Genomic DNA, 21,122 nt, shown 5'->3' with positions numbered 1-21,122 from the left:
TATTAAAATATTTTGCATCATCGTACATTTTGCACCATCGTTAATATTGCATCCCTCTATTTTGTACCATCGTAACCGCTATCTGACTTCTTTGCTGGTTAACACTGCCACGTGTTTTCATTGCAGCGCCTTCTTACAGATAGCTACATCATTGTGTTAATAATTTGCATCTTTTTTACAGCATTACAGCATCATTTACTACATATTCCCCCAACTTCTTAAATATTTTACCTAAAATTTGCGCTAATTACCTTCTTAATTTCAAGGCATATTTATTCAAAGCCCTCAATTCTTGCCTACTTCTTTCTGCCACTCAAACTAAGTCATTCACAGTACATATTTTTGCCTTCGATTAAGCATTTGCATTACATTTTCCTATCAAATTAATTATAATTTCAGTCTGCACGATCAATCTTCTTCATATCTATTGCACCGCTTGCTTACGTTCACACTGCAAACATTTTTCTTCATACAATTCCAGTGAAAGTGGCCTTGGGATTGCGCCCAGGCCCGAGCGCATACGCGCCACGCGCCACGCGGCTGCCGCGTGCACCGAGCGCGCCCAGGCCTGCGGGACGCCGCGGTCTCGCGTGCCGTTCCTGCAAACCGGACCCGCTGCCGCGCGTCGCTGGCAGCTGGCCGCATCATTAGGAAAAATAAGGAGCGTAAGCCGTTCGCAATTTATTATTTGCAATTTAACTTCCTCAACATTTGACCGACTTCTTACATCTTTCATTTTGTTAATTCATTGACTATTATTTTGTGCAAAGTTCAAGTAATTTAATTTAAAATGTCGAATCCAGATTCTAAATCGACACTTTCTCCGCGGCCCGCTTCTCCGCGACCTATTTCATCTTTAGACGAACTATCAGAACTTAAGGTTAAACGCAGTTCCATTAAAGGTCAAATCACCAAGTTTCACAATAGTTTGAAAACATTAGATAAACTTCAATTAGCTTCAATTCAAGTCAATGAGTTAACTCTGAAGTTGGATAAATTTATGGGAATTTTAGACAAGTTTGAGATCATGCAATCTCGTATAGAAGTTCTGAATGGTGCCGATCTCGTGAATGAACTTGCTGAGAGGGACAGTATAGAAGAAAGTCTTCATCTTGTCATTGCCACAGCTCAAGATTTAATTGAAGCCTCGAAGCCTAAGGAAAGTTTTCATGATGCTGCTCAGGGTTCTCAAACTTGTACTCACAATCACAATTGTAAGAATTCAATGAGTTTTAAATTGCCTATGATTCAAATTCATAAATTTGATGGAGCCTATTTTAAGTGGTTTGAGTTTCGTGACACTTATGAATCTCTTATTCATAAAAATGAGAGTATTCAGCCCATTCATAAATTTCATTATCTTTGCTCCTATCTTGAAGGTGAGGCCGCGCGCGTAATTTCAAACTTAGAGGTGTCAGATCAAAACTATGCTCAAGCTTGGGAACTCTTGTGCGAGCGATATAACAATGAACGCCAATTAATTACTAACCATCTTAACAGTTTATTTAATATTGAACCTTTACAGCGAGAGTCTGATAAATCATTGAGATATCTCAGTGATCATGTCACCAAAAATTTACGAGCATTAAAAACGCTCGGTCAACCCACCGACCAGTGGGACACGATCATCATTCATCTAGTAACAACAAAGTTAGATCAAATTTCGAGTATAAAATGGGAAGAATATCGAAACAATCTCAAGGCATTGCCTACATTAAATGATTTCAAGGCCTTTCTAAAGAGTCGTGCAGATGTTTTAGAAACATTATTTAGAGCCAAGAGAGATAGAAATTCGAAACCTCAGGTTAAGTGTGAAAGTAATACCAAATCTTTCGTAATTTCAGCTAACAAGGATGGTCAGCGGCCGTGCGTCGTGTGCCAGGGTAAACATCGCATATTCGACTGCAAGGTTTTCAACAGTCTGTCAACCGATGAGAAATGGGCCCAAACTGCAAAACACAAGCTCTGCTACAACTGTTTGCGTCCTGATCACGATGCGGCGCACTGCCGACTGGGAGGTTGTCGCGTATGTAAGAGACGACACAATACAATTTTACACAAACACACCACAACAAACCCCACGCATTCAGGGACTAATCATGTGAAAGGCACACCATTAGTAAATACCTCTATACAATCTTCGTCAAATAAAGAGTCCTCAGTTACTGAGAATTGTGAGCAACTAGCCTCCACTTCTTCTAGCGTCATGTCAGCTCTTTTATCTTCAGAGATATTATTGTCGACTGCCTTAATTGAAATTTTTAATCCGCAAAGCAACAAGGTAGAAACAGTTCGCGCACTTTTGGATAGTGGAAGTCAGTCTTCTTTTATAACAAATAGATTAAAATCACGTCTTCAACTGACTTCTCAATCATCTAATACTACTAATGTACTTGGCATTGGGGATACATCCGTTAATATCGTTCCAGAACGCTGCTCTGCGGTCATACGATCTAGGCAGGGTACATTCGTTCGCAATCTTGACTTCTTAGTACTTCCTCATATAACTGAAAAACTTCCTAAAAAACGCATCTTAATTGATCATCTTAATGTACCATCATATATTGAATTAGCAGATCCTTCCTTTCACAAGCCATCGTCTATAGATGTCCTTTTGGGGGCTGATGTCTTTTGGGAACTCATAGGTTCAGAACAGCGCCCTCTAGGGGATAACTTACCCTTCTTACATAATTCACAGTTGGGCTGGTTGATAGCGGGCCCCATCTGTAACCAGAGATCAAAACCCACTGAAATTACTTCTTGTAATTTTGTTATTAATGAAAATGAATTAGAATCGCAACTAACTAAGTTCTGGGAGTATGAAGACTTTCCAACTCACATTAAAGCAAAACCTTTTTTATCAGATAGTGAAAGGCATTTCACTGAAAACACATTCCGATTAAATAATGGTAGGTTCTGTGTTAGGTTGCCACTTATAGACACTCCGGATTGCCTTGGCGATTCATACTTCCCAGCAAAGAAGCGATTTCTTAGTCTAGAAAAACGTCTTAATCAGAATCATAATTTGAAACAAATGTATTCTGCCTTCATACAAGAATATCTCGAATTAGGTCATCTTTCTGAGGCTATAGTCGAGAAGCCTCACGTCTCCTACTTTTTACCACACCATGCCGTGTTTAAAGATAGCAGCGAGTCGACAAAATTGCGTGTTGTCTTTGATGCATCGGCTCGCACATCTTCCGGCTTTTCAATAAACGACCTACAAATGGTAGGCCCAAACATTCAGGACTCTTTGTTCAACATCTTACTGCGCTTTCGTCATTATCAATTTGTCTTGTCAGGTGATATAGAAAAACAATATAGGCAAGTTGTAATGAATGAATTAGATCGTGATCTACAGTTAATTCTCTGGCGGGAAAACGAGTCCCTGCCTATTAAAACTCTCAGATTAAACACAGTAACATATGGATTCTCCAGTGCCAGCTTCCTTGCAGCCAGATGTTTGTGGCAACTTGGCGAAGAGACGGCCGACAACAACATCAAAACCATAATTGAAAATGATTTTTACTGTGACGACTTACTTACTGGGACTGATACAGAGAGTGATTTATTAATTATAAAAAACTCCGTATCAAAATCCCTAATGGCAGGTGGCTTCAATCTTAGAAAGTACAGATCTAATTCACAAGCAATAATTGAAACTGAAACGCAGAACATAGACAATAGTAACTTAACTTTGAGTCAATCACTTCATACATTGGGTTTAGTATGGAATCCAAGTCAAGACACACTTCATTTTGATATAGATGATAATAGCGCCTCGGACATTGTAACTAAACGCTCAATTCTATCCGCAACTTTTAAAATTTTCGATCCGTTAGGTCTTTTAACTCTGTGTACAGTAAAGCCCAAAATCTTGTTGCAAAAGCTTTGGGCACATAAATTAGATTGGGACGAGCCCGTTCCCATTGACATTCAACGTGCTTGGGCACACTTCATAGATAATTTAAAATGTTTGAAACATCTCATAGTGCCTAGGAATATTTTTCATGATAAAACTTCATACATTGAACTTCACAGTTTCAGTGATGCTTCTCAAGCAGCTTACGGCGCTTGTATCTACATCAAGTCCATCTCTTTATTTGGTGAACAAACCATAAATCTCCTTTGTGCCAAGTCACGTGTCGCCCCCACGAAGTCCACCACCATACCCCGCTTGGAGCTGTCAGCAGCGATGCTGGGAACTCGCCTCGCTGCAACGGTAAACTCAGCCTTTCGAAAGCCCATAGCTCGCTGTATTTATTGGAGTGATTCAAGTGTAGCCCTAGCGTGGATAAACACTTGTCCATCCAAACTAAAAACTTACGTCGCAAATCGAGTTGCAATTATTCAAGAGCTTACTGACAGCTCTTCATGGCGTTATGTCCCCACAGCTCAGAACCCAGCTGATCTCGCATCACGAGGCACAGACCCGCAACACGTTCAATCGGAAAAATTATGGTGGCACGGGCCCACATTTTTGTTGCAGCCAGAGGAGAGCTGGCCCACTCTTAACAAAGACATAAAAATAAAGAACGTGCCTGAACTCAAGCAGATCTCATCACTTCACACATTAGACTCCGTCACTTCATCTGATTCCATTATAGATTTTGAAAAATACTCAAACTTCAATAAACTGAAACGTATTGTTGCGTATGTAAATCGTTTCATTAACGTTAGATGTAAAAGGCAAAACATAACAGGACCATTGAGTGTAAATGAGCTTGAAAATTCATTAACCATTTTAGTAAAACTTTCACAGCAGAAGTCATTTGCTAAAGAGTTAGATATATTGCATCATGATAAGAAATTAAGTCCTAAATCACATATGACTTCACTTGCACCATTTATTGACTCTCAGGGAATCCTGAGAGTAGGGGGCAGGCTAGGTAAATCTACATACGATTTCTCTAAACGACATCCTATACTTTTGTGCGCAAAACATCCACTTACAAAATTAATCTTCACACATGAACACTTACGTCTCTTACATGCGGGACCACAGCTTATGTTGGCATCGGTTCGCGAGCAGTTTTGGCCCATTGGTGGTAGGGACCTGGCGCGACGCACGGCTCGCAGATGTGTCACTTGCACTCGTCACTATGGTAAGACGATGACTAACATTATGGGCAACTTACCCTCCCCACGGGTAACCACTGATTTCCCATTTTCTTCTGTATCTGTTGATTTTGCTGGGCCTTTCCTCATAACTGATCGGCGGGGACGTGGGTGTAAAATTACAAAATGCTATTTGTGTCTTTTTATTTGTCTCAGATTTAAATGTGTACACTTAGAAGCTGTTAGTGAACTATCTAAAGAATCTTTTATATTGTCTCTACGCCGCTTCATTTCACGTAGGGGTAAGCCTAGAGAGATTTATTGTGACAATGGCAGGAACTTTGTCGCAGCTGCCAAGGAAATTAATGACTTTTTTAAGCACCATGCAGTCTCTTTACAAGAATTTGCATCTGATCATGATATTCAATTTAAATTTTCACCGGCTTACGCTCCTAATTTTAACGGCTATGTAGAGAGTGGCATTAAATCCGCAAAATTTCATATAAAGCGCATATTAGGGAACACACATATGACATTTGAAGAGTTATCGTCATTATTTTGTCAAATCGAGGCCATCCTCAACAGTCGTCCCATTTCCCCTCTCTCCTCATCTCCCAATGACTACGCAGCGCTCACACCAGGGCACTTTCTCCTTGGCAGGCCACTGATGTCGCTTCCGGCTCCGGACCTGCGAGACGTCAGCACGACAAGGCTGGACCGATTTCGACGAATTGAGCAAGTCAGACAGCACTTTTGGCAGCGTTGGCAAACTGAGTACATCACCGAACTACAGCAACGTTCAAAGTGGAGAGTACGTTGCAAGGACCTACAGCAGGGAGACCTCGTAATACTGAAGGAGGACAACCTTCCCCCACTATTGTGGCGCCTGGGACGAGTCACAACGCTACATCCAGGCTCAGATGGAGTGCCTCGCGTTGCTGACATCGCCACCTCAAGAGGAGTCGTCAGGCGCGCACTCAACCGCATCTGTCTGCTTCATGATGCCTCTCCTGAAAATCTTGAAAGCTAGCTTTCAAGGGGGGGCAGTATGTGCGCGCACACGGCGCGCTGTCATCCAGCGGGAGCGGGGCGCGGGAGGCGGAGCATCGACCGCCGCACGCGCCGCGCCGCCCGTCGCTTCGGCCTATTCGCCGCCGCTCCGGCACCCGACCGCACGCGTCCACCTAATTCTTTATAATCACAATTTCATTGTTTAACAAGTACATAAATGTCATGTTTTAAAAGAGTACTTCGTATCATTTACTTCTCCCGAACACAAAGGTTTTAAACTTCTCCAAACGCTATCTAAAACGCCAAACTAACATGAATTATGTATTTAGCTCTTGGGCATTTCATTTCAGATGTATCTTCAAGAGTTACGAGCCACCCTGTATTTTTAATGCCAGCTCTATCCTCGTATCTGCAGCGGAGTAATCTAGCTCAGTGTAGATGTTTCTATGTCATTAAGGCCTGTATCAGTCGCGGGATCTTATCACGTATTGTGAAAGATTCTACACGAATCGTAATTACGATTTGTTGCAGACTGAGGCGGTAGTACACGGCTTTGTTAATTAGGAGTTATATGAGCTGGTTAGGGCTCTTTCTGACATAGGCGTAAAGTTAACTGTAGGTGCTGGGTCTTGGGAAGGAAGATGTCAATTGGGTATCTTTAGTTAAGATTAAAGAAGATAAATGATGAATTCTGATATGGGTTGAAAAAGATCCAAATTGTAGTGAAATCTTTTGACTAAGTTGCGTACAAGTAATAAGTAGTTCTGTACTTTTGGCATTCATAGCGATATAATCATATATCGATATTATGGAAAAAAAAATAATCCAGAACATTAAACTCTACCAAATTTTGTCAACAAATACACATTCCTAAACCTCACTATTTGTTTTCCGATTTATCAATTTATTCTACTAAATACGGGCGGTGTCAAAGGTCAGGTGTCGGCCGGCGGGACCAGTCCGGACGGGAGTGAGGGGTCACTCACGAAATGGTAATTGTCGAGGAATGCAAGGATTCCACCGCTTTCGTGTGCGATTTCGCAACAATAACCCGGCCAAATATACCGCGCTGGCTCACTCCAGCCCAGCCTCAAATACAACCCTCCTCCCAACTCCGCCGGGTTACACAAATAAGTATGGGAGTCGTGATGGGACCCGCGCCTCCGGGGCACTCCGAACAGATGCGCGGAAGTCGAATGCATGCGAAGATTTTTTGATGCATAATGAACTGTCGCCTCGAGCTGCGAGAACGTGTCCTTAAAAATACCACCTCCTCTTTTTAAGCAAACAATGAAACACTCACCCCGTCATTATTTTCAAATTAATTCACTAACGTCCAAATCAAATTTGTTTACGACCGGAACGCACGTCCGAGATCGATTCCCATAAAATCCGTGCGCGTGTGTAAAAAACAAATTTATACTAAACCATCAAAAATTACTAAAATCCGGTCCTAAATTATTGTGTGATTTGTCTCGGCACACACACACGTTAATTGTTTTATTTCGGCGGGTGAATCTGGTAATTATCTGAGAGGCTCACAATACGAAAATAGGCGGGAAAAAATAGACAAAAGACAGCCGACGACGCCATTTTTTTACTTAACCCTTGGATCTCTACCTGCGCGGGTTCGGGGCTTAATGAGCATTCACGTGTTTTTGATTTTTGTCTTTTTGTTGAGCACTGAAATAGCGCCTTGAGCAATTTCCTATCCCGCAACATCCTCGTACCCACCCGGGCATCTTTAGCCGGTGGAAGGGGGGCGGGCTCTGCCTTTAAGGCCCAGTAAATATCGCAGATTGGATCAAGTTCAAAACACTTTATTTCTTAATTCATCTCGTTCATCGCTTAATGCGTAACCACGGCTTCATTGAATGTTGAAAAGGAGCTCTCGCTCGGTATCGTGCTTTTGAATTGACTTTTATTATAAATCTTGAACGGTATTTTGTTTCGTTTTTTATGAGTATTTAAAACGTGGTCTGTAAATCTTGGAGATGTGTGATGTGGCAAGCAATGAATATCTATTTCGTTCCCTGATTGCTTTGACATAACATTAAGGTATTCAAAGGCAAACGACACAAACGCTTGATAGGTCATTGTTTTCGTTAACATAAAAATAAACTACAGTCATAACATAAATCGTGGTTTAATGTTTTTCGAAAACACGCGAGGACAAGTGACCACGCATAACGGAAAGGGCATGATCATAAAGGCAAAGCGATAAAACACTCCACGATATGCATTTCAATAGATTTCATAGAACACATTTTAATCTCAATTGGATATCAAAGGGTTCTAAACAATATTAGTATTCGGTGCCAGCTACGTAGCTTTTTTTAATTTTAAACCTTTTTATCTTTACGTGTTGGTATGTTTAGCCTCTAGTCCTGTTAAAAAAGAAGTGAGAGGGATAAATAAATGAAGCATAATATTGTTTTGTTTTGACTGAATATCCAGTTTTTCTTTTTCTTACAAAACTTTAACAAAATAAAATAATGTTGAAACTTTGTAGGCTTACTAGATATTGTAGAAGAAAACAAAAGAAGCAGTTCAATATCACAGAATACCATTTATCTACCGCAAAGTGGAATGCTACGGAGTAATTAATGATGGAGCAAGCCACATACTGCACGCATCATTTAATTAACTACATGTAACAGCAAAATTAAAATTCTCCGATATGACGTTGGCTGCAAGTGCGCGGGCGCACCGTAGCGCGGCTGGGCGGTCCGCGCGCATTTCTTTTTAAAAAGTAACATTTCAAGATAAATGAAAGGCCGTTTAAAGAAAAAATAATTACCCAATATGTCGGGCGCGCGGTTATCAGGCGCCTGCTTAAACGAAATTTTAATAAAGCGCATAACGGCCGATTACGCCCGTCATTTTTCAAGATGGCCGAAACAATCGATGATTATAATATGCAGGGGTACCAACTTTTTGCGAAAACCTGATTTAACGATAAACTCCAGGGATGTGCTGCGATAATTTTTATAGCTACACCTCATATTATTTCTAAGTGCTTGTTTTCGGTCGACTATAGCAAAAGGAACGAGAGGCGTTTTTGATTAGGGTTGTTATATTGTAATAAGGTAATTTTTGCGAATCTTAAAGCTTGAAGGAAAGTTTATATTGTTTATGCTGTTAAATCCCCATAAATTATAATATCTAGAGTCACACAATTAATATCATATCACATTTCAAAACAAGTTTTATTACAAAAATATAAAATATAAATAACTTGACAGCCCTAAAACTTTTATGTCCCATAATAAAAGGATACAAAGATTAGATTAAAAGACCGTTCTTTTTATGGGCTTCTAATAATGTACCTAGTGTTTTAAAATCAATGAAGTTTTTAATATTCTGGGATGACAAAGTTGGTAGAGTCATCATTATTTGAAATCACTTTAGCCAGAATAACTGGAGCTTTTTTTCACATAATATTAGTCATTAAAGTTCTTTTGTGAGTTTCCTTCTGTATTTGAAAGTTAAAACAAACGAACCTGTATTAGTCTTGACAGGTAACCCTTTGTTCATATCCAATTATAAAATCTCGGTTTATCTAAGCCATTTCATCCGTATACTTAAACAGAACTCCAAACAAACATACTGTACAAATATGGCGGTTGTAAATAAACGAATAGCCTTTTAAGACTTTGTTTCAACAATATTCGTTTACAAAGTAACCTGGCCATCGGGGCATAGGTAAAAGGACGTGCCCACGAGAACTTACTGAGTTGGGCAGAGGTGTCAGTTGTTTGGATTTATTGTTTTCGGAGTGGTACATTGCGCGCGGTGTTTAGATTCTTCTGGGTGTGTTGAAGGATCGCCGTCATTGTACACGATGAAAGGGAAACGTTGAGTCGTCGTTTGTTTCTCGGTACGGCCAGGGAATGCGGTCCGTGAGAAAAAAATACTCTCGCTTCGGATGCGCTCGGCTAGATAAGCGCAGGTGGTGAACGTCTCACGCCGCCACTTCGGATTTGGAATATATCATTATTTGGAGAATATAGGACTTTGAATTTTCAGTATTCTTTTCCGTTAGATGGCAATGGTTAAGTTCAAAAGTGGTGAAAATATATCAGACAATGTCCATGTAGAAAATCTCACTCAATTTATCTGTTGATCATTTATACTTATGTACCTATGTCTGCAAGTCAATCGTTAATATCTCGTAGTAAGACTCGTAGTAAGATGTAAGACTCCAAACTTCCTTGCACCTATAGTGTATCATCAGGCAGCTAGAACTTTAAATGCTTCCACAGTGTATTTCCTACTTGGCTTTTTCAGTTCCTATCACAGTGGGTAGTGTTAATACCTACCACTGAGTTCCACGTGGATACTAAATCACCAATATGAAGTTCTTGGTAACACAAAAACAAACCCATAATGACGTAAAAACTCATAAGTTTTTGACCTTAAACTTTATGTAGCGTAAATGCCGTAATTACATTTTTCCAAAATATCGCCACGAAATCCATTACAAAATTATATTTTAAAGCCTATCATCATTTTAATCAGAGTTTTCAGCTTTCAAGAAAATTTTTATAGCTGATCGATGAAAATTAAACTGTTCCTAATTAACATCATAATGTAAATAACTCTCGAGCGCTACTGTGCCTGCTGGGCTACCGACAAAAAGTTTCATTGTCACAAAGAAATTCCAGAAACTACCATTTTATTTAGAAAAAGTTACGGCTTTTCGTTTTTTATTTGGAAAGGGTTATGGAATTCAGCCAGTAGCAGGTTGTAATTTGTCTTTTTTATTATTTAACGTCGTTAGCTGTCGGGGGTTATCGTCGCCTCCTTTATGTCTTTGTTGCTTTTAATAATAGCATCTCTTATTACGATACGAGTGTGTTAGTTATGGCAGTCGGGTGGGCCGACCGATGCATTGGCATTACTTACGACACTTTTCAATTCACTTGCGGAGAAAGGTCAGAAAAAAGAAAAACAAATCTTAAAGTGCTGCTTAACTCGCGGGGGTACTAAACTAACTAAATCCTCAGGGAACATAAAATGAGGTTTATAAATTCATTAAAACAGAAAAAAGTTTTCAAATCAAAATCTTTTGGTCGAAAGAGGTTGCATCTTTTAAATTTCGAAAAAAGTTATATTGAGTTTTGACAGACAATTTAAAAAACATTCGAAACTTTTTTTAATTATACGAAACCATAAACTCTGAGAAAGCGGGAAACGCGAAAAAGCGCCATTACGCTGCGGCTGTAAAAATTAATGTTGAAACAAATCAAGGGTTAACGTTTTAAATTACAATCGCTCGCATTGCAAGTGTGCGATGCAAGTAACAAAATTTTATTGCTTCCAGAATTTCGTGGATGTTTCATTGTGTGAAAATTTGAATCACACGAGCAAGGGCTTTTTTGATTAAGGCTTAATTTTTAATTAATGTTCAGTCTAGATTAAAACTAATAAACGTAAGGCAATCTCAACCCTGTCCGGTCTTAAATTGAACGACTCTGGGCAAGTGTACGTGACTCAGGTACGTGTTCCTGTGATTAGAGAGTTGAGGAGAGACGTGGAGGGTCTGGGTGTAATGCCCAGGAGGTGCACACAATGCGGGAAAAACTCATTTTGTGCGGTAGTCCCTAATTTGGATGAGGTTTTAATCGACCAAAATTGTATTTTTTTATTGATTTATTGTGTTATCTTAGTAATTACATTATTAGTCATTGCCAAACTGCTTAGCAGTTTGTCGGCAATAAATGAGTAGGTACTTCTTACACAAATATTTAAAGCATTTTTATTAAACGGAGTTACAATTTAGGCTTGATTTTCGCATACACAATCATATAACGTAGGTTAATGTTTATTCATACGCTCGGCAGACGTATGCCATAAACGTAGGTTGAAATGTAGCCGAAAGTTTAACTCTATTAAGAAAAGTGTTTAGAGATTTGACATCACACCAGACTATAGTGGTGCGTGTGTACGTAGTGTATAGTACTCCTGCCTGACGAACTTGAACGATGCCAGCGTAGGAGTAAATCAAGACTTTAAGCTACATTATGTATGTCCTCATTGTCCTCTCTAAACAAACATTACCATTTCAGGTGGAGCCAACAGGCTCGGCGTCTCTCGGGGCGGCGTCGCGGGCTCTCTTCGTGGAGAAGGTGCGCGCCTCCAACGCCGCCTGCCAGGCCGGGGACTTCGCCACCGCCGTCGCTCTGTACACCGATGCGCTCACCTTGGATCCCGCCAACCATATACTGTATAGCAACCGGTAAGACGGAAGAATAGAAATATTTTACCTTAACCAGAGTGGAGCCGACTGGCTCGGCGTCGCTAGAAGCGGCGTCGCGGGCTCTCTTCGTGGAGAAGGTGCGCGAATCCAACGCCGCCTGCCTGGCCGGGGACTTCGCCACCGCCGTCGCGTTATACACCGATGCCCTTACCTTGGATCCCGCCAACCATATACTGTACAGCAACCGGTGAGACGGGAGAATAGAACTATTTTACCTTAACCACAGTGGAGCCAATAGGCTTGGCGTTGCTAGGAGCGGCGTCGCGGGCTCTCTTCGTGGAGAAGGTGCGCGCTTTCAACTCCGCTTGTCAGGCCGGGGACTTCGTTACGCCGTCGCTCTGTACACCGATGCGCTCACCTTGGATCCTGCCAACCATATACTGTACAGCAACCGGTAAGATGGGAGAATAGAACTATCATTCTCAGACCAGAGTGGAGCCAATAGGTTTGGCGTCGCTCAGGGCGGCGTCACGGGCTCTCTTCGTGGACAAGGTGCGCGCCTCCAACGCCGCCTGCCAGGCCGGGGACTTCGCCACCGCCGTCGCTCTGTACACCGATGCGCTCACCTTGGACCCCGCCAACCATATACTGTACAGCAACCGGTAAGACGGGAGAATAGAACTATCATATTTTAACTAGAGCGGAGCCAACAGGCTCGGTGTCTCTGGGCGCGGCGTCGCGGGCACTCTTCGTGGAGCAGGTGCGCGAATCCAACGCCGCCTGGCCGGGGATTTCGCCACCGCCGCAGTCGACGAAAACATTAAACTGTCCTTCTGCTTTTTAAAAAGTCGTATCGATTCAAAGTCTTCATTGAACCTTAAAAAAATCCTCTCAGCAACAATCGTATACTGTATGGAACGAATATGCGGATACAGCGTTGGGCTAATAACACCATGATGACCATAATCCAATGAATATCAGATGTTCCTTTGATTTTGAGTTCCACTCGTTTTATTTGATGAAAATAAATTATACGAGAAAAATATCATCTACCTATCGTTAGAAACTCGTCTTTTAATTTAATTTAGTATCAAGGCAAACCTTTTTAAGCCACTTGTAGACCGTAAATTAGGATGACAGCGACATGCAAAACATTTTACTTATTTAACCATTTATTTTTGACGTGCAGGTCGGCTGCAAGGTTGAAACAAGGGCAGTTCGCGGCGGCGCTGCAAGACGCAACACGGGCGAGGGAGCTGTGCCCTAACTGGCCAAAGGCGTACTACAGACAAGGTAAAAGTGCTTTTTAAAGCCTATTTACAGAAATAAATGATTTTAATGAGTTTTTTTTAAGGTATTGTTATTGTCGGCCATTTGGTGTAGTGGTTCGGAACGGACTACTATGCCGAGAGGTCGCCGGGTTCGATTCCCAGCCGGGCAGAAATTTAAATGATGAATTTTAATTTCTGTGATGGCTCTTTGTGTTACTATGTATGTATTTACAAAAAAAAGTATTCAAGTATGTTTATATCTGTTGTCTAGTACCCATAGTACAAGCTTTGCTTAGTTTGGGACTAAAAGCGTAGTGTAAAAATATCCAAGGATATTTATTTATATTATTATTTATTTATTGTTATTATTGGTCCATCATCATCATCATTTTAGCCTTTAAAATAAACAAGCGCCTATGTCAGTCCACTGCTAGACTTAAAGCCTCTCCTCCAAGGAACGCCACAAAGCTTGATCTCACTTTTTTCATCCACTGCAGCTGTCACCTTGAGATCGTCGGACCATTGTGCAGGCAGAAGCCAAATATTGATTGCTTATTTAATCTTGTACCTCACTCATCATCAACCTGTGAAATATCCAATACACTCGGATCTATTCTAAAGAACATTTTTGATATTAAGATTTTGATATTACTCGCGGTTTTAAGACTAAAAAAACTATGGAAAATTTATTAATAGGTAAGTGTTATAGCGTAACTTGATCGATAGTAAAGCGCTAGTTTTAAAAGTCAGTGTACCTAAGTAAATAAATAACAATGAATGACATTGATACATTACTACCTAATTAATACAATAACTAAAAACTTTGTGTGGGTTGTAACAACAAAAAATACTGAAATATAGCATCTGAAGACTGTCATTACGCCTGTCTAATCATTTTGTAAATGGACGACGTACAATACACACAATTAACAATTCTAATGTGATTAATTAGACCACAAATTAACATACGATTCTGATCTCTACAACTATAGCTATAAGCTCTAGTAGTGCTCTAATATTACCCATTTAACTGTACACATGTTTCTTCCATTGTATTTATGAAAGTTAACTTTCACTTAAGTAATACTTGGCGTTATAATTATGATTGGCAAGACTATTTGTGACTGGCGGCTGTGGGCAGAGAGCTTAATGAAATTATTAAATAAATAATAATAGGGCTACCATTGAAATTATTTTAATTGAATCAATAGAACTCTTCAGCTTTCTCTTTGTATGTTACTACTTAATATCGGGTTTTAGGTGTCTTTACAGTAAATATTAGCAGAAAATTAAATTGATACTCTTTATTGCACGCCACACAAAACTTGAAAGTAAAAGAATACAACATTGAAAAGGCTTAATTTAAACCATCTTTTTGCCAAAAAGCGTCTTTTCTGGATAGACATGACGTTTGAGATGAAATTAAGTATGTGAATAAAAAAAATACTACCAAAACAATAAAAACTGCGAAAAACTTCAGTATTTGCACTTTCCAGGTGGAAATTGCAAATTACTTAATGTTATTATAATGCCGGTAGAACTTCTCTACCGTAGAAGCGTAGCTGTTATAATATTAAACGCTCTCCTGGTTTAATTTTACAGCTGCTTATGAATCTAAACACAGTGCAATAAGAGTCATTTTAAAACACGTTAAACTGCCCGTTACATAAGAAAAGATTAATTAATTTCGCGTAATAATGCAAAAACATCAACAATGTTGATTCCTACGCATTTCTATTCAGGTACTACGGTAACGTATGAGAACGGCCGCTAGCCGCGAGACGGAGACAAATGCGTCCGGTGGAATCCAGCTTGTGTTTACTAAGTGTCCCGATGCTGTGGGGCGTCCCAATTTTTAATATAGAACGCTGGTGCAGTGCACTAATTTGTAATTTGGTGTAGGTCTAAATTCACGTTTAATAAATATCGTTAGGGACCAGATGATGGAGAAGTTGAATACAGCACTAGTGTTATTACCACGTGTCCCGGTATTATGGGACGTTCTAAATTTCAGCCGAAAGATGCTAAGATCTCTCTTAATTGTAAATTAGAATAAATTGCCAATAACAACATGAAACCTGTCCTTGTTTTAATACATGAAAATTTTCTAAGAAAAACGAACGTATTTTCAGTTTCAGTAGTTTTCTCTGTTCAGATAAGCGTCTAATGGCGAGCTTCGTTACGGAAACGATGTGTTCCTAGATGCTACCTTTCTAATACAACTTTGCTAAACAACCTCATTCCGTACTTCGATAATATCTTGTCCCACTTGTATCTGCACTCCACAACACTGTTCTGGTTTAAACGCAACCTCAAACCGAGCGTAGGCTCAAATTAGACATTTCTCTACTATCCATTTAATCTTCTAAGGTTTCACAGGACAACCTGAGATCTGAACCCATGATTTTGATAGAGCTTTGTAATCGATGCCATTCATCTTGAATGTTAACAAATAGTAATTTTACTAGGAAATATGGTAAGATTAATGAAAGAAAGATTGAAATATGAAACTTGTATGAATGCAGCTTCTGTTCCCGTCAAAGTGAGTTAGGGCCTGTTTAAATAGGCACAATCTCTCCGAGATAATATCGGTATATCGCGTAATCTCCAATAGAAATAATGATTCGGTACAGTTAAGTAAACAAGTCTCTTTATCAGCATTAGGTTTTATTAGTTTCTCGATCCGGTAGGTCCTTATTTTTAATAGTTTTTAATCCTTACAAAGTAAGAAAAGAAGTAAACTATTAACAGCTGAACAAATTCGTTTTTAAATTAAAATATCCACACCAAATGAGACACTGACCACGTTAAGCTCAGGCTCAGTGTCACGAGCATCACCCCAGGTGTAGCGAACTCGTTTTTATATTCCTATTCTTACACCAGGTGTAGCGAATTAATTTTTACAAACTGAAAAAAAAATGTTTGGTTACTGCTTACACAAATGAGTGACTAGCGAACAGGAGGTTACTATACTAACTAGGTACTATGGTTATAAGGAACAAAATTTTGTGTTAATTAAACAAACTTTTTTGTAGTGAGCTAAATCTGGCTTGGTTATACTCGTAGGTTAACACTCAGTTCGCTAGTCACTCATTTGTGTAAGCAGTAACGAAACATTTTTTTCAGTACCCCATCCAAGCTAGCATGTGCGCCACGTTAATATTTTATCGTGGTTTTATGTATATCGATTTTAGACCACACCTGTATGTGTTTATATCTCGATAACATCATATTATCGTGGCGCACATCCCAGCTCTACAGGTCTAGCAAACTCTACTCTAAATCCAAACTCTCACCCCAGGTGTAGCGCTACAATGTCTCGGGCGGCACGGCGAGGCGCTAGCCGCGTTCAGCTCCGGGCTAGGAGTGGAGCCTTCATCCCGGCAACTGCTGGCTGCCTTAGTGGAAGCCTCGCTGAAGTCTCCATTACGGACCACCCTGGAGCCCACCTTCAGGCAGTTGGAGGCTATGAAGCTGGATCAATCACCGTTCGTGCTAATCTCAGTAAGTTACTAGAATCATTACAGATTTTAGAAAACATAGAGCAATGGTTAGGCAGAGCTTGTTGAGTTTGTGGATCACTATGTTCTCTGAATGTCTCTCTCTGTTATTACGTAAGTTGGAGGCTTTGGGAGTTCGAGGTGTGCCGCTAGAACTTTTTACAGACTATCTGCGTGACAGATCTCAGGTTGTAGAATTGGGTGAGGAACTTAGTGAAGAGCGCTCTGTTAGTTTTGGAGTTCCCCAGGGTTCCGTCCTTGGACCTACATTATTTTTAACATATATCAACAGCCTCTGTAACACTGATATACCCAATGCCAAAATTTTAACTTTTGCCGATGATACTGTTATCGTATTCACTGGTTCATCTTGGGAGGATGCACGCCTCTCAGCTGAGAATGGTATGCGCGTGGTCATGGATTGGCTTAGAAACAACCTGCTCACGCTCAATTTGAATAAAACAAAGTATGTAACATTTTCCATATATAAAAATAGACAACCAGGTCCAGATTTCACACTAAAAGCTCACACATGTTCAAGCCATGACGTTCCATGCGACTGCTATACTCTATCAGCCACGGATAGTATCAAGTATCTTGGCATAATCATCGACAAAAACCTCAATTGGAAGCATCACATTGATACTCTTAAGACCCGTATACGTAGACTCATGCCAATTTTCAAGAGGATACGATATCTCAATGATGATAAAACAAATAAACTTGTTTATACTACTTTATGTCAGTCTATAATTTCATATGGTATTTCTGCTTGGGGAGGAGCCAAAAAAACAATTTTAATAAATTTGGAGCGTGCCCAGCGCTCTATTTTGAAAGTGGCTAATTTCAAACCATTTAGATACCCCACAAAAGATCTATATCGGGAGTTGCTGGTTCTAACTGTCAGGCAAATTTTTATAAAATATATTGTCACAAGACAGCACTCTACTCCAACCACGACTGACATATCTCGACGAAGACCGCACAAAAGGATGATGGGCACAAATGTATGGAAAGTGGTACCCGCTCCAATAGCCATAACCAATATATATTTTAAAAGGCCTTTAGATGTAGGAAAATGTCTGCTATGGGGCCAGTTCTAATTCACGTTTTGAAAGCAATAATTCCACTAAGTATTAAAATGAAAGTATAACACAATCATCCATGTATACGAGTATGTATTATGAATACAATCTATTAATATAACTAAAAGAAGCATTGAAAAGGAAAGGATTATACGTACGATGAACTACCCAAGCTATTAGCCCTTTATTCGCTTTCATCATCATCATCATGATCATTTTAGCCATAGGACGTCCAGTTGAACATAGGCCTCCCCCAATGATTTCCACAATGGCCGGTTGGTGGCGGCCTGCATCCAGCGCCTTCCCGCTACCTTTATGAGGTCGTCGGTCCATCTTGTGGGTGGACTTATTGGGTCTTGTGGGTTTATTCGCTTTAGCAACTTATAATAAAACCCTTACGAAGTAATAAAACTTTAACCCCTTTATTAATAAAAGTTACACCCTAGTTGAACTCTGGCTTGAATTGTCATTTGGTATGGGAATGTCATTTTAATCCAAGGTTCTTCCTAGGTGTAACTTTTTATTAATAAGGGGGTAGTAGGTACTTTTTTAAATAAAAATATTTATTTCACAATTATCCCCATCAATAATTATAGAGTTAAGGAAGGATGCTGGAGCAGTAAACCCTTCCTGCCTCGCATAACCTAAGACCATACGATGGACACGTATGATACTTCTTCTTCTTCCTCGGTCCCTCACTGATGGTGATCGCGACCACAGATAGTGTTCCTCCACATACTGCGGTCATAAGCTGTGTGGACCGCACGATGCAAACTCCCGCCCACCGTCTTCCTCACCGCGTCCGACCATCTCGTCGGTGCCCTGCCCCGAGCGCGTCTGTCTTCCATACTGTATGATACTTAGGTTATACAAAAAGTATCTTTATCTTCGAACGCAACCAGATCTGAGGTTGGTGGCCATAGTAAATGTTGTTCGTCTTGGTAAGACCTTTCAAATAACACTACAAACATAACTATTGGAGCTGGGTACCATTCTGCAAAAAAGTATGTGTATCTTCGTACACAACCAGATCTGAGGCTGGTGGTCATAGTAAAAGTTGTTCATCTTGGTAAGACCTTTCAAACGATACTAGACACATATCTATTGGAGCCGGGTACCATTTTGCCCATTGTCCTTTACAATGTTCCCATTTGTAATACAAATTTTACCCGATGTTTTTCACACTATCTTGGGCCATTTCTATACAATCGTCTAGGCAAAGAAGTTACACTGAATGACAAAACGAAATACCTGTGTGGAAAGGCAGTAGAAGAGTTCCTTCTTAAAATGGACTACGATGACACTGAAAATATATTATCTATTGTTGTTTAAACATTACCGAATTTATAATTATACTTTATATTTATATTTACAAAGCATGTTATATTATCTTTCCTATTAATACAATATACGTACACACAATTCGAACTTTATCATATATTTATATTTTTTAATCTATTAAATTTATTTATCTTTATTTTTAATGTTTTAAATAAATAATTATACACTGGTTGAATATATTGAATTAATGTTTCTCTTTTTAAAAGGCATGATCTCAGTATTTTAGATTTACATAATTGTTATTTGTTTACTTATAAAAAAAAAAAATGTTTCTACATCTACATACTAATTCATATCTTTAAATAAAAGTCTGATGTCAAGTAACAGAACTATATACATTCTAGCCATACAGATTATGATCTAAATAGCGAAATAAAATTTATCTGTATTCCGCGCGTATACTGTATTTCGCTAGTTCACGTCATCATGCTCAACGCAGCGACCGGTTTCTCGGCCGAGTCAACACGCACGCTCGCTAATATGGTTCTTATCTGTATGGAGCGAGAATCACTACCTTGCCGTAACACAGTTTTAACTAGTACGGGAGGTAAAGGATTTTAGCCGTATACCCACATATTATTAATGTATTCCATCATAGTTTTTAATCTTAAAGGACTGTATTTATTATTTTTAATTACTTAGATTACTTAAATTGCATTTTAGATTTATAGTTTCTTTTTTGTATAACTACCTACTTACTTTACAAGTATACGACTATTCTGTAAGTCACACTTTGTTGTTGAAATAAATTTATTTATTATTATTTATTTAATGAACCTAAAACATTTTTAGTCATAGTTTACTTTGTAAATAGAGAAACGGACACTATCCACAAAGAACAACGACGATTCTATGAAAAGTTAGCTTTACAATTTCGTTTACCGCTTATCCTCGTATGTGTCTCAAGTTCTTATTGGTAGTTTCTCAATCTTTTTTCACTGCAATCCAAGGATCATGACATTGTTACTTCACATTCTAAGAAACCTCCGACAATATTACGAATAACTAGACAAATAACTTACGTTGGTCAATGGGGAATGCATCTTATAAAATACTCCATTATCAGTACGTAAAATACCCTCACCTGCTTACAATCTGCCCATATTTCCCGGCCGTTTTAACAGGAATTTGCATTTATACATACTTACACGCATCTGAATCAATAGAATGAGTTACTTTATCCAGCAATTCGACTGTTTAAAACAAACCGTCGTTATTTTACCGAAAAAGGCAGCATAAATAGGCAGTAAACAGGTATAAAATATTGTGTGAACAGTGAGCCCTGTCGATGCATCGGATTTAAACTTATTTATGCTGTCCAGAGCGTCCTGTTTTAAGACATCTGATACGGACAAGGCATACGCTCCCAAAATAATGACAACCATTAACGTACGACGGGAAATATACCGATTGTCACTCACGAGTTCGGATTCTGTTTTTACCTTTGCTGGTTTTGTTCGCGGTCATTCATAACCTCTTCATTAACTTTGCCTGTCTTTGTGATTTTATTATTTGTATTCAGACTTTTACTTTTAAAAACGTTATTGAGTCACATAAAACTTTAAAGCTAATTTCCAAATATTATTATCTTGTCCACGGTTTGAAACAAAGCCCAGAAATCAAGTTGAGTAGGAACAATTAGAAATCTAAGTAA

General features: G+C 39.4%; 1 protein-coding gene across 1 annotated transcript in view; it reads left to right on the top strand.

Moving 5' to 3' along the window:
* Positions 1-21,122, top strand: part of LOC135082465 (tetratricopeptide repeat protein 28) — a 97,699-nt gene that overhangs the window by 41,775 nt on the left and 34,802 nt on the right. Inside the window, exons 3-5 of the mRNA XM_063977260.1 lie at positions 12,141-12,310; positions 13,461-13,564; positions 16,844-17,046. Coding sequence (XP_063833330.1) covers positions 12,141-12,310; positions 13,461-13,564; positions 16,844-17,046 — 477 coding nt within the window. The remainder of the gene's footprint in view (positions 1-12,140; positions 12,311-13,460; positions 13,565-16,843; positions 17,047-21,122) is intronic.

The sequence above is a fragment of the Ostrinia nubilalis genome, chromosome 21 (genome assembly GCF_963855985.1).
Source record: "Ostrinia nubilalis chromosome 21, ilOstNubi1.1, whole genome shotgun sequence".
In the NCBI taxonomy this organism is placed as follows: Eukaryota; Metazoa; Arthropoda; class Insecta; order Lepidoptera; family Crambidae; genus Ostrinia; species Ostrinia nubilalis.
Note: the sequence above shows the minus strand (reverse complement) of the source record. Positions and strands in the feature narration are given on the sequence as shown.